The sequence below is a fragment of the Schistocerca nitens genome, chromosome 2 (genome assembly GCF_023898315.1).
Source record: "Schistocerca nitens isolate TAMUIC-IGC-003100 chromosome 2, iqSchNite1.1, whole genome shotgun sequence".
NCBI classification, from domain to species: Eukaryota; Metazoa; Arthropoda; class Insecta; order Orthoptera; family Acrididae; genus Schistocerca; species Schistocerca nitens.
In genome coordinates, this window is record NC_064615.1 from 112,010,968 (window position 1) to 112,026,006 (window position 15,039).

Genomic DNA, 15,039 nt, shown 5'->3' on the forward strand with positions numbered 1-15,039 from the left:
ATCACATAAATATCTTTACCTCCTCCTAAAACGACTAGCAACTAAATCCCTCTGCCTTCACGTCTGGGAGAGTATCTTGTCTTTAGACACCTGTTGTCGTTAGCGCATACTTCTTAAAGGAAGAACAGCTATCAATACAATAATTTAAAAAATCGCAGAACCAAAACATAACGTAGAGCAATGAAATTTCTGGAATACATTTGTCTACATATTTAAGTGATTAATATTTCAAGATCACAGGTCAATTGCAAATGCGAAATGCTTGTACACTAATCACCTGTGTAACCGCCAGAATGTTGAATGCAAGCAAAGCAAACGCACATGTATTGTGCTGTACACGTGCCGGATGCTAGTTTGTGGATGCATTTCCATGCCCGTTGCCTTTGGTCGGCCAATACATGGACACTTGCTGCAGTTTTCGGATGACGCTGGAGTTTTCATCCAATGAAGTCCCATATGTGCTCGATTGGAGTCGGATGTAGTTATCGAGCAGGCCAAGCCAACATATCGACACTCTGGTAGAGCATGTTGCGTTACAACAGCGTATGAGAGCGAATGTTACCCTGTTGGAAACACCCACTGGAATACTATTCACGAATGACAGCGCAAGAGGTCGAATCGTCAGATTAACGCACAAATTTGCAGTCAGGGTGCGTGGGGTAACCACGAGAGTGCTCTTGGTGTAATACGAAATCTCGCCACAGATCATAGCAACAGGTTCAGTCCTGAGTGTCTAGCACGCAGGTCGGTTGGCTTCAGAGCCTCAGCTGGCCTTATAACCAACACACGCCCATTGTAGCACCGAGGCAGAACCATATTTCATTACAAAACACAACAGACCTTCACCCTGTCCTCCAATGAACTCTTCATCCTTTCACGAAATTGGCGAGATTGGACTGATCAAAGGTTGGGATTTTGTACGGGTGCTGATCACCGCGTAGTTGAGCGCCCCACAAACCAGTCCATCATCATCATCCAATAAACTCTCGCTTGACATAGCTGAAGTCGCAACTGGCGGTGGTTTCTTGTCAGTGGAATGCACGCTGCAGGACGTCTGGTTCGGAGAATTCCTTGAAGTAAAAGATTTGTAACAGTTCGCTGTGTCACTGGTGACAAATGCTGTTCAAATCACTGCTGCAGATGCAGTATGATCCGGCAGAGCAATACGGCGAACACGATGGTCTTCCCCCTCGGTAGTGCCACGTGGCCGTCCGGAGCCTAGTATTTTTGCCACCGTACATTCTCATGACCACGGCTACCCGCAACCATGTGCAGCCGTACATTCCTGCCAAGTCTTTCTACAGTATGGCAGAAAGAACACCAGCATCTCGTAGCACTATTAAACGAGGTCGTTCAAAAACAGTTAAGAGTTAATAGTGGCGTCTTTGTCACCTTAGACGCATTCTTGACTAACATCAACTCACCATGGTGAATCTCAATGCTAACCAACGCTCACGACCGTTACGGCGCGTATTTAAAGCAAACCTGATCTGCATCCTATAGTGGCTCTTCTAGCGGCACACTCTTGCGACTGGCAGGAAATTTGAACAGACATAATCTTTCAGACGTAGAAACACCCATACCAACTTCAGTTTATGTCGCACAACTCTTTCTTGGTGTTGGGTTTTAGGCACGTCTCCTGTCTCTGCCAATCAATTCGCACGTCTTAGTATTTGTGCGTAAATATCTTTCTAGTTTTGTCAAATACGTAAAATCCTTTTGATGAAAATAATTTTTCTCGAGCAAAAACTTTCACTAACACATTAATAAAATACAAGACAAGAGCAAATCACAGAAAACACTACTGGCCATTAAAATTGCTACACTACGAAGATGATGTGCTCCAGACGCGAAATTTCACCGACAGGAAGAAGATGCTGGGATATGCAAATGATTAGCTTCTTACAGCATTCACACAAGGTTGGCGCCGGTGGAGACACCTACAACGTGCTGACATGAGGAAAGTTTCCAACCGATTTCTCATACACAAACAGCAGTTGTCTGGCGCTGCCTGGTGAAACGTCGTTGTGATGCCTCGTGTAAGGAAGAGAAATGCGTACCATCACGTTTCCGACTTTGATAAAGGTCGGATTGTAGCCTATCGTGATTGCGGTTTATCGTATCGCCACATTGCTCCTCATGTTGGTCTAGATCCAATGGCTGTTAGCAGAATATGGAATCGGTGGGTTCAGGATGGTAATACGGAACGCCGTACTGGATCCCAACGGCCTCGTATTACTAGCAGTCGAGATGACAGCCATCTTATCCGTATGGCTGTAACCGGTAGTGCAGCCACGTCTCGGTCCCTGAGTCAACAGATGGGGACGTTTGCAAGACAACAACCATCTGCACGAACAGTTCGACGGCGTTTGCAGCAGCATGGACTATCAGCTCGGAGACCATGGCTGCGGTTACCCTTGACGCTGCATCGCAGACAGGAGCGCCTGCGTTCGTGTACTCAACGACGAACCTGGGTGCACGAATGGAAAAACGTCATTTTTTCGGATCAATCCAGGTTCTGTTCACAGCATCATGATGGACGCATTCGTGTTTGGCGACATCGCGCTGAACGCACATTGGAAGCGTGTATTCGTCATCGTCATACTGGCGTATCACTCGGCGTGATGGTATGGGGTGCCATTGTTTACACGTCTCGGTCACCTCTTGTTCACATTGACGGCACTTTGAACAGTGGACGTTACATTTCAGATGTGTTACGACCCGTGGCTCTACCCTTCATTCGACCCCTGCGAAACCCTACATTTAAGCAGGATAATGCACGACCGCATGTTGCAGGTCCTGTACGGGTCTTTCTGGATACAGAAAATGTTCGACTGCTGCCCTGGCCAGCACATTCTCCAGATCTCTCACCAATTGAAAACGTCTGATCAATGGTGGCCCAGCAACTGGGTCGTCACAATATGCCAGTCACTACTCTTGATGAACTGTGGTATCGTGTTGAAGCTGCATGGGCAGGTGTACCTGTACACACCATCCAAGCTCTGCTTGACTCAATGTCCAGGCGTATCAAGCCCGTTATTACGGCCAGAGGTGATTGTTGTGGTTACTGATTTCTCAGGATCTATGCACCCAAATTGCGTGAAAATGTAATCACATGTCAGTTCTAGTATAATATATTTGTCCAATGAATACCCATTTATCATCTGTATTTGTTCTTGGTGTAGCAATTTTAATAGCCAGTAGTGTATAAAGCTGAATACACCGGCGATCAAGCAACAATTTCCAACACGCAATGCACCGCAAGACCAAAGAACGCGCCGCACTTTGTTGAATGCCTTACTTCCCTGTGCAGGAACCTGAAGTTAGTAATACTCGATACGATTTAAATCGATATGTATCAAAGGGAAGTGAAATCGAATGTCATAGATATCCTGATTTCATTTCCATAACTCGAATCGAATTTCTCCTGTAAGTTCAAGTTATGTAATTCCACACATTTTCGTCGATGATTTCGCAATTTTGCTTAAAAGTGAAAGAGTTTTGCGTAAACTTTCGTAAAAATTTAGCGATTTCGAGGTTCGTGAAAAAAACAGGTGCCTCCACTTATATCAACGCCAAGAGGGCAAATGCATAGAACTCCACAAAACTATCCTGTTTGTCGCATGCGTCAGAAGTACTGCTGTCAATAATTAAACAAAGCATTACAACAAATGTATTAGAATTCACCCAAACAGCAGTTTGGTTTCATATGAGGGAAATGAACGAGGGAAGCAAGACTGATACTAGGAACCGAGCGAGGTGGCGCAGTGGTAAGATACTGGACTCGCATTCGGGAGGACGACGGTTCAATCCCGCGTCCGGCCATCCTGATTTAGGTTTTCCGTGATTTCCCTAAATCACTCCAGGCAAATGCCGGGATGGTTCCTCTGAAAGGGCACGGCCGACTTCCTTCCCCATCCTTCCGTAATCCGATGAGACCGATGACCACGCTGTCTGGTCTCCTTCCCCAAAACCAACCAACCAACCAACTGATACTAGGTCACGTTTTGGAAAGAAAATTAGCAATACACGGAACAACATAATAAAACTTTTATTTACTTAGAAAAGGCATTTGATACGGTTGATTACAAATTATTACTTGAAGCAGGGCGCGAAGTAGGACTTCTCTGGAAGAGTAGGAAACTAATTTTGATTACATACATTACCGAATTGGATATTAATGGTAGCAAGAAAGAAGCAAAAATCAGAAGGGAAGTGTGACGCGTTACTTATTTAACATGCTCATAGAGGAGGCAATAACAACAATGAACGAAAAAACGACTGGGATCAAAATTAATGGTATGATTTTTGAAACCCCCAACTGATTTGTCGATGACGTTGTAATAGTCACAGAGCCAGAGAAGGAAATAAAATAATTAAGGTCAATAAATAACAAAACTAAAACTAAAAATAAATACCGAGAAGGCTGTAGTCATGGTTACAGACAAGAAAGGGGGTGAAGGAAAGACTGACATAGAAATAAGGCAGGAAGTAACCGGATTTAACCATCTCGGTAGCATTGTGAAGGAAAACAATACACGTCTAAGGAAAAAAAAAAAAAGAGAAGAATGGGACTGGCTAAGAGCGCTTGTCGGTTGAAAATGAACGTAGCACTTAACAAGTACATTAGCTTCCTCAACAAGAAAGATTTGTAAAGACCGTCGTATGGAGTGCCCTGCCGTATGGATGTGAAACCTGGACGCTTGAAAAGGAGAAAACTCGCCTCGAAACTGCGAAAGGTGGTTCCCGAGGAGAATAGCTAGAAGCAGCTGGGCTGAAAGAAAGACTAATGTGGTTTTAAGAGTGAAGAAAGAATTACTGAAACCTATTATCTAGCGTGAGACAAAACTCTTTAGACCCCTAATTAGACAGCTAAGGAGAGGCATCTGGAGTGTAGAGACAAGGCTTAGCATTTTGAAAGGAGAAGAATTATCGCCATGTCTTCGTAACAAGTAACACATTGACACTACAAATTCTCTGGTAATGTAACTCCTTTAAAAGTGCCGCAGCGCAGTTCTATTTGTTGACGTGACAGTCGCTTTTTTTCGTTGAAAGTTCCTAAAACAAATGCCACTGTACGAGTAGTGGTATCGGCAATTCAGAGGGAGCGGGGTTAGTATTCGTCCGGCCGCCCCGATACAGCTGCCCTTTCTTTTTCTAAGCCTATTGAGACAAATCCTAGTATGGTGTCTTTGAAAAGTAATAGATCTATTCCAATGTTTTCTATCCGCACTTATATTCTGTTTGTGGTGACATAGTTGTTGAGACGATAAGCCCTAAGCTTACTTCCATCCCCCCTTCCTTTTACAAACTGATAAGAAATTATCTACAGATAAGAAAATTCCAGAATCCGGGGGGAGCTTACGGCTGTGAGTGAGTGGTGCCGGTAGAGTCTGCTGAGCGTTATTTAAAGGCACTATCACCTTGCGCAGTTCTACAGTACAATCACTTGGCGCCTATCCCTATTATTTCGTTGTTGCGTCCTAGATCACAGACGATCTGTCTTACATAGTCATAGCTAGGTCCGCCACTGCGATTCTTTCATCATCCATAAAAATACATTTTTCAGTAGGAGCTCACGTATTAATATGCACCCAACATTCTCAATGCTCTATTTATCATTATCTTGCAGACATTCCTTCTCGTTCACTCGTTGCTTCATTGCCAACTCTGTCATCTAACATTTACATATCCAACATCATATGACGATAGCAGCTGTTGGTTTTTACAGAAAGCACTTCGTTCCGTACAAAACATTCTCGGACTTCTCGCCGCGTCAGTTCAGAGTAAAACCTCGAGCTTTCCCCCCATCGTCTTCGACAGTGGCGACTGACTGTAAGAACTGCTGCTCTAGTGGCCTTATACAGGCCAAAGAAGGCTTTCGATTGTTCGGTATTGCATAATGCTGTCGCAGGTTGTATCAACGTCTGTGCCAGTAGCAGCCCCGCTCCCATCGTAGCGTAAACATGGCGATGAGTATCTCTGGCTCTTTTCTGCGTCGAGAGCTCGCCTCCGTGCACCACTAAGATTACATCAGCTGTCACGGGGAACATTCTCTCTCTCACATTCTTATTTCTACAGCCTCTTTAATTATGGAATCCCAGTATGTAGCAGCCTGGGACAAAACATTCGTTCGTCAAGCAGTATTTTGTGAGGCTGTGCTCAGCGGCTGCGAATTTCCCTACTTCTCGATTTTTAATATGCCGTTGATGTTCTGTGCAGCGGTCGGATACTATGCGGATGGACTGACCGACTGGCGCGGCAGGTTGTCCGAGAATGTTTTAGACCACAGTGCCGTCGCGAAAGACCTCGTCCTCAATTCGTTCTGTGCAATTCATGCTACTATGCCTTGCCTGAATTTTCTCTCTGTATACTTTCTACCTTTAATGCATAAGAATTCATCCATTTCTTTTCCAAAGTCACCATTTAGCCACCCACCATGTCCATATGATGAGCAGATCACGATCCCAGTTGTCTTTCAGTTTGTGCATAGTACATCCGACAGATAGATAGTGTTATGTGTCAGCAGGGACCCGACTCCATTTCTGTCCACTTTGTGACCACTGCTGCGTCCTGTATTCTCACTGACAACCTTAGACATTGATAGGCCTGTGCTCCCCTGGTTGTCTCTTCAATAGACGATTCAAATATCGGTGATGATACCTGACCTTTTCCGTCCCCTCTTGTAATATTCAGTAATTTCTGACTATTCCAAGCTACTCCACATAATGGTAATCGATCGATCTCTACAGCGCTGCGCTGCCTAAGCATGTAAAGCGCAAAATTCCGTTCTTCTCAAAACCTACAAATTCATTCTCTGTATCGTTGTTTTTCATAAATCTACCTCTATTCTTAGGCACAGTCCTAAAATTGCTGCTTGAATGTCACTGCTTCTTCAAAAATGAAACTGACTTCGGTAAAGCACTCGTACTTTTAACGCATGTGATGCATTGATTGTGCCGTTATTTCCGTATCTATCCGCTCCTGCTTTTTAGAAGAATTTAACAGCATAAATTTGCTTGTCTTGAGCTTTATGATACACTGCTCTTGTCTTACGAAGGCTATAATTAAAGATTTAAGAAAAAAATAGTGATGTGGAAGGGAAGGTACCGTTAGGAGCTATAGTCATGAAACGACAACCAACCAATGATGAGCAGCGGGAGTTTGTGCATTCAAACTGCCTTGCTCCAGATAACATCTGTTGCGTTAAAGAGCGCAGCTATTGATTAAATTAGCTCAAGAGAATGGTTCCAACTGAACAAGGAAAGCTGGAAAAATTTGAAATACCTGTCCATGCTTGGTTGAGTTAGACGCGAATTTCCTGAGATATCTAGGGTGAAACGTCGCTATTAAATCAACTACGCTGAAAGTACCTTAACGCCTTTAGTCTGTTATGATGATTAGCAGTAGTGCAGAAACGGCACTGCAGTAAGATGTTAAACATGCGGTGCTTTTTGGTTGAAACGTTGTCAATAATAAAATCTAATGGCCCCTGTTTCAATTTTTGCTAGTGTACAGAGAAAATGAATTATTTTGTTCCATCAAGTACAAACATTACATCAGTAAGTGTGAAATGAGACAATGGTGAAAAATAAAACATTTTTTTCTCGAATTATATTTTTACAGCAAATGATGGAAATACTGTAACAGGGTGGAGCGGAAAAGCCACAGCATAAACAGTAGTAGTTTAGCCGGACAAAATGGATCTGCCACAGACGCCTACAAACTTCAGCGCGATCTTCGTTGAGATTTTGTCGTTCTGTGGACGTAGTTCCATATTGCTGCTTTGGTGATACGCAAATTTTGTTAGATCCTATGTTCCTTACTCTGTTCTGATATTATCAGGCTGTTTTCCACGACCCTATGCTCAAGAGGACGACGACCTCCACATCCATGTAAGGACTTGAAAACGGGCACGCGCTTGTAACTGGAGAGTATAGTCTATGAAAATACTAATTTAAACTAACAGCGTGAATATTACGAAAGTCACTGGAAGACGTGCAAGGAAACCCCCATTATCAGTTTTTAAGTAGTATCTCGTTCATGACCCTTATGTCTGACGTCAGCGATATTTTACATGACCAGTCGGGGAGCTTTTTATTTACTCGCCTGACACAAGAGCTCATGTTATTTTCCTATTTGACGCCACTTGAATGCAAAGTCTCTTACGGTTTTTGTTAAAGTTGTCACACACTGCGCACTAATGACTGCTTCTACTGTGCACGACGATTACTCTCTTCTGGGTCATATGTTGGCCAGTAATACGATCAGTGGAACAGCCAGCTGCAGACACAGTTACTTGGTCTGACGTGTGTCAGCCGCCGACGGTACATTTTCTCCGTTGTTAGGTCGGACTAGAAACACTTACTTCTTTGATAAATAAAAGAAAGTGGCTAATGAAAAGCATCGTGTAATGTTTGGTGCATCGACAGGCCTTCTGAGAGATTCTTTCTACTTTCAGGTGAAGCGGTACTATGAGTTCAAGGTGAAAAATGCAGAGCTGTACAACAGCTTGATACCTTCAAAGGAGAAGAACCTGTTCGACCATGACATCATGCAGGTGCTGCCCAGGAGGGACCAACATGGCCGTCGCATTCTCGTCATTGAGTTGGGCAGTGAGTATCTCAGGTCAACGATAACATTGTGTTATAATCTTGGAGGTAAAGAAAAGAAGTGAGGTGGCACTACAGACTTAACGCTGTACGTTGTTTTGACACCAGAGTGGGCGCCGTTTCATGTAGACCAAAACATTAGCAGACTACTGTTGACGAATGCTTCTTGTTCATTATTTCTGTCGTGTGCACGCAATTATTGAGCTTACATGAATAACATAGAATCAGGAAGGCAATTTCGAACGTTCTCCTTTCTTGAATGCTCTAGTAGTACGACACAGTCAGTCACGTCATGGGGAAGTGTCATCGCGGTGAACCTGATGTTTTGTGCTAGTTAAGATGGCGGAATCTGCTTAAGTTTTGACTTAATGTCACCTCCCCTCTATTTTTTACCTCCATAGCTATAACTGATTGTGGTTATATAAGAAACTCTGCTACAATTGTTCCATCTGTTGAAAAAAACTGCTATGAACTGTTGAGAAAGTTCAAATCTCAAGAGGATCTTATATTTGATTCTGTGAGTCTGGTAAACCCGACTTTAACTCGAAATTGGTGTGAAGACCGCAAAGCTACACTGGCTTGATCTTACTGGTTATGACAAACAAACATGCGTTCGTTAGACACGTGATAGGACACCACTAGGCAGTTATACGGCGACGTGAAGTTAAAAGTGTGAACAGAATCACGCGACTTGGACGTTATCACATACAAAAAGCTCTCCGAAACTGAGGCAAGTGAAAAAGGAAGAAAATATGTACTAGTATCACGCTGATATGGATGAAATGAATAATACGTCATGTGTTCAGGAATTTAATAAAACATGAGTACAGAATTAAGTGTTAACGCTACTCGACTGTCGTTTAAAACACTGAATTTGCCTCCATCCATTATGGAATTTATGGGGAATGTCCACAACTGCGTCTTCATAAAGTTAATTCTAATAGGAAATAAACCTTTCTAATGCAAACTGCCACAAAATTATTTTAATGCGCTAAGAAAGAAGCGTTTAGATAACTAAATTCCATTTCAAAGTTTAAGGTGTACTACTTTTCAAACGTACCTACAATGTGGGATTTCTCACACTTCTGTAGTCGTGGTACGTGCGAATTATAGTCCTGCAGCGCCACAGTCTTATACACGAAGTGGTGTCCACTACCGATACAATGAAGCGTTAACGACACAAACACAAAAATGGAGAAATGACTGGTACAATAAGTATGTGGTAATGACGTTAAACTTGAAACAAAATTAATTTTTTATGCTTGAAGAATTTCAAACCCGTACTCTGTCACAGGGACACTAGCTCCCAGAGTCGGGTACTCTGTTACACTATCGATTACTAAGTAATAATTTAATACGAAATCCATCTGTCTTTTCAACGCTGTTTCTCCAATGTACATTTTCAAACACAGATTTCTCATGGCTTCAGTCGTTATTGAGAGTATCTCCGTTAAAATGTCAACACGGCCGTAACGCTTACACGTTAATTTCGGCGATCGCTGTTGTGTAGGATATCGCTTTGAAATAACATACGTACATATGTTGTTTTCACTGTCCTTCGAGAAGAAGCTGTAGCACTCGTGCTGTTGCGGTGCGAAATGATGTACACTGGCGAAGTGAAACCGCTGTTTAAAAGGCAATAGTTGGACTTTGTTAAGATTTCCGTTCAGTTTTCTGCCTCGGTTTTGCCATGGGTCACCGCTATGGCTACAATGATATCGGTGCTGTGTCTTAAGAACACGCACGCTGAATGACTATGAACTGACTGCTTTCAGAAGTTGTTGGGAAAAGCTGACGAGTAATTACTACACTTAAGTGACTGGACGGACACACACACACACACACACACACACACACACACACACACACACAAGATGCTGTTTGAATGTGACATTTCGTATCTCCTGGATGATACGTCACTAATAATCGAAATTACGTGCTTTCTACACAAGAGGGAGCCAACATACTTTTCAAGCGACGTACGGTTTTGAAAGTTATCCAATGACAAGGACAGACACTGTAGATGGTCTGACAATGTACTCAGTTTACTATAGTTCAGTAGGCTCCTACATAGAATTTCGCAGCTGTAAAAGTTGTGCACTAGGCTCCTGGGATGCCGTATCGTGTACGACGGTCCAAATGTTCCATTTCACAGTCTGTCTTCAGAACATATCGCTTGACATTTCTAACAGCCAGCGCAAAGAACGAGTTATATATATATAGTAACATAATACATATTGGGTCTAACAGTAACAAAAGTTTTTCTTGTAGGTTGTTTCCTTACTCCCCTCATCGGGTAACCTTCGGATGCTGGTTTTAGTATCCTCTTACAGCGAAAAAATGCTCCTATTTGACAAAGAAAGACAAATTTGCTTCTGTTTTAAAAGATTCAGACTGAAAAGTGAGGTACCGGCTGCCTCATTCTGCCTTTCTCAGAAGCTTTAGAAATTTTCCTAAAAAAATATGGCCTGCGAACGCATTTGCGCTCTTTTTAACTCGTAAGTCGCGTCTCATTCTCTAATAGTAGCTCGCTCACACACACTAGTTCATCGCTGTAGATCGCTCGTGCACATTCACTCCCACTTGCCCCCTCCCCCCCCCCCTTCTCTCTCTCTCTCTCTCTCTCTCTCTCTCTCTCTCCCTCTCTCCCCCCCCCCCCCCGTCCCTCTTTGTCGTTGTCAGACTCTTCCACTATCATTGCCTCTCACCCATTTCCACTTTGTTTCTCCTTGTTTCTCTCCCGCTGGCACTGTCTCCTCCACTCTTTTCCTAGCACTGTTCTGTAAATGTCATCGATGTTCAACTGTCGCTGTGTCTCTCTCTTTTCTCACACTACCACTGTCTCCTTCGCTCTTTTTATACCACAACCACTGTCTGCCATCTGCCAGTATTTGTTACTTTTCCGTGTCTTTCCCACTGCCACTGTATCCTTCTCTCACAGAATAAAAAAAAAAAAAAATGTATGAACATGTTGGCATGCCAAAACCTTTGGGAGAACTTTGAAAGGTGCAGAGGAAGGTTGAATAAGGAAACTGGTGTCCCATTTTTCAGTGTGTCTTTTCAAACACGAGCGTATTAGCTTTTTTTTGTGCATTTTCCATGCAATAGCAGAGCATATAACTCATGTGAAAAGAACTCTATGGGTCAGTAAAATTTTAATGGTTTACTTATGTTAAAATGAAATAACGTAAAATTACGGATCGCATTTTACGTGCATAAAAATACTGCATGAGTTTCATTACTACAACATAGCGGTTTCCAAAACCCTTTGATGATCACGAAGACACTTTACAGCATGTTTCTTCGTGTTACGTCACTTTATGGACTACGTTTTTGCCTCACATCGGATATTCCGTGCGTATTTGATGTGTGCAGGCAGGGTAAGTTTGAACATTTGTATCTCGGAAACTAATAAAGATCCAAAAAAATATGCAAAGTTATTCGAGATAGGGATTTTTGAAAAATATCGTACAAAATACAGTGATTTGCTGTGCTTAGCCCTTGGGAATGTGGGGCTCGGTTTTTTCAGGAATCGCCCGTGAACTAAATGGTGTCTCCGTAAGTTCCTTAAGGCGCGCCGTAATACACATATAAGGCAAAAACCAATTTGCTCCATTTGCCTAAGATGGGAGAAGTTTTTAACACTCATAGTTTACCTGTGCTGCAGGGTAATGACACAAAGCCGATTCTTCTGATGCGAACACAAATAGACCCTACCCCAAGGGATATTGAAGGCACTTCACCCTACCGTTGTACCACCAGTAGAACCCAAGGGATAAGATCCGGGAAAGTCCCGTTTATATGCGCAGCTTTTCGGAACAAATTAGCAACGCATGCTGTCGCAGGCGTACAGATATTTTGCAGCCTGAAAAGGCGGCTGATATGTGAACGAAAGTCTTGCACGTTCTCAAAAATGAGACACTGAAAATTACAGGCTAGTTCTGCCTAACCATTCAGTATAAACTCAAGAACGTTTATCAGTAGACAGTACGTTAGGTATCATTGTAATATTACTTTTGAATACATTATATGACTGAGCAGTGATCAACGTGTTACAAATATTTACTATCATAAACAGTCTTGATCACAATTTATTTATTACGCTGCGTAGTGATTCCCCAGCTGAAGGAGGTTCTTACTCATTTCTCTGAAGATGACCACAGTAGTGGTCAAAACTGGTCACCGTAATAAATAAATTGTGATCAAGACTGTTGTTGATAGTAAAAATCATTGTAATAAATTAATGCCCATATTCAATGAATTATAATTTCGATCGTGTCAGCGCCGTGACTTGATTGTCTTAATTATTGCACACAATGTGTCTCTGGCATCTACAACCACTCACTGTTATCGTTGTCTTTCATTTTTCTTTTTCTTAGACGTCCAAGTTAAAGAAGTGTTGAAATTCTTTTTGTAATTTGTTGTACGGCCAGTGGCTTAAATCTGTCGAGCTTGTATTATGTCTTCACTCGTTGGTCGATCAGGCCTTTTCTTCTTTGATAGGACGTTCGTCTGTCAGCTATTTCTGCGTTTGGTATAAAAGACATTACTACCACCCAAACCGAAAGTCTTGGTTGTACAGTTAATTTTTCTATATTTTTAATGATATGTTTCCCTGAAATATTAGTTCACTGTCACGTTTCTGCTTCTATTTTACTTACCCACTGAGATTTGTTTCAACGGACACACAGTGTATGTTAACAAATGCTCAACAGTTGCTTTGTTTCTTCAATAGAGTGTGTGTTACGTCGAAAACATAAGGAAATACCAGGTATATCTAAGTTTATTGACAGTGGCGGAACTTCTTAGAAACGCAGTTTGATAAAGCTGAGACGAACGTTTTGCTTCATTAAGTATTTGTACATTCCTGCATTACATGCATTATGTTTGCGAGTAGTACCTAAAACGTCTTGCTAGCATAAAACAGGTGCGTATTTCTAGGGCTGTGTTTGAACACGACTCGAGCTGTTCGTACATGTTACGTAACAGTTCGGGAAATCTCGGGTTCCGGTCGATCTTACGAACGGCTTTGCTCTAGTGACTTTTGTTGATACTATCACGACGACTTGTCTTAGCGATTGTAGCGCGCTATGGTTTTTAATAATAAAAATAACTGAAACACGGACCGAAATTATTTCTGGGGCATAGGTTATACGCTATAATGGGAAATAATAAATAAATAAAAGATTGCAATTGTGATTCTGTCCTGTTCTCGAGCTTTCGCTCGTCGCGCGATCTATTGAGGTCTGTTGGTACCGTCGCAAGACGGGTCTTGGAGCTATAATTCATTTTCGCGATAAAAATTAGTCACTCTATTACGATCAATTTTGTGTGTTCGGCATTTAATTCTTGATTGACTGTCTTGATTGTTTCATATGAATGTTTCAGCTCTGAAACTGATTAAAATGTGGTAATGTTTATGTCTGTTATTCTGATATGTGAACAGGTATTGAATTGCTCGTCTGCAACCTGTTTGGTAAATCATTGCTGTGTCTCGTTAACAAATAAAATATTATAGAGAGTTCAGTTAAGTAACATTTTTTGGTGGACATTTTCGTCTTTGCCTGTTTCTTTTACTTAAAAATGGGCATAAATACGTATACATCCACACATACCATTACCGTATGAGAACTCGTAATTTTGTTTAAATACAGCAGGAGTTCGCGCAGTGGTATCATTTAATGCTATTTTCTCTAGTGTTCCACGAAACTGTCAAATTTTAAGCGGAGCTATAGCTTATTGTTGTGACTAGTTCGTCGTTTCCTGCGAACCCCTTCTATTCGCACCGCACGAGTCAAATATCACGTGACTGTTCGAACTAACTGTACACTGTATGCAGCATTGTGGATTATCAGGAATGTCAAACGCAAGTATAGTTTGCTCAGCCCTCCCTATTTCCCTAACAAAACAAAAGCGGACCACGAAGCACTCAGCTCGAGTGCTCGAGTACTGCAGCCGTGTCCCCGCCACCCGCCGCTGACCGCGTGCCTGTTGGTGGTTTCAGAGAAGTGGAAGCACAAGAAGGTGAGCCTGGAGGAGGTGTTCAAGGGCGCCGTGCTGTACCTGGAGGCGGCACTCTGGGAGCCAGAGACGCAGGTCGCCGGCGGCGTCGTCATCTTCGACATGGACGGCCTCTCGCTGCAGCAGGTCTCGCAGTTCACGCCGTCTTTCGCCAAGCGCATCATAGACTGGCTGCAGGTCAGTAACAACCGAGCTTGCTGCGTCTCACGACTTGGCGCTCAACTGCTTTAATTACCGAATGAGTTGGCGCCGTAGGACTACACTCTTGTACGAAAGGACGGCAGTTCATTTTCCAGATTCCGTTTTACTGTGGTTTCCTTATATCGCTTATGGCAAATAAAGGGGTAGTTTTTTTCGAAAGAACGTGACCGAGTTTCGTCCACGTACTTCCCGTCTGACCTTGGCC

General features: G+C 42.6%; 1 protein-coding gene across 1 annotated transcript in view; it reads left to right on the plus strand.

The window, feature by feature from the left end:
* Positions 1-15,039, plus strand: part of LOC126235781 (clavesin-1) — a 101,359-nt gene that overhangs the window by 65,309 nt on the left and 21,011 nt on the right. The window contains exons 4-5 of the mRNA XM_049944588.1: positions 8,462-8,615; positions 14,617-14,810. Coding sequence (XP_049800545.1) covers positions 8,462-8,615; positions 14,617-14,810 — 348 coding nt within the window. The remainder of the gene's footprint in view (positions 1-8,461; positions 8,616-14,616; positions 14,811-15,039) is intronic.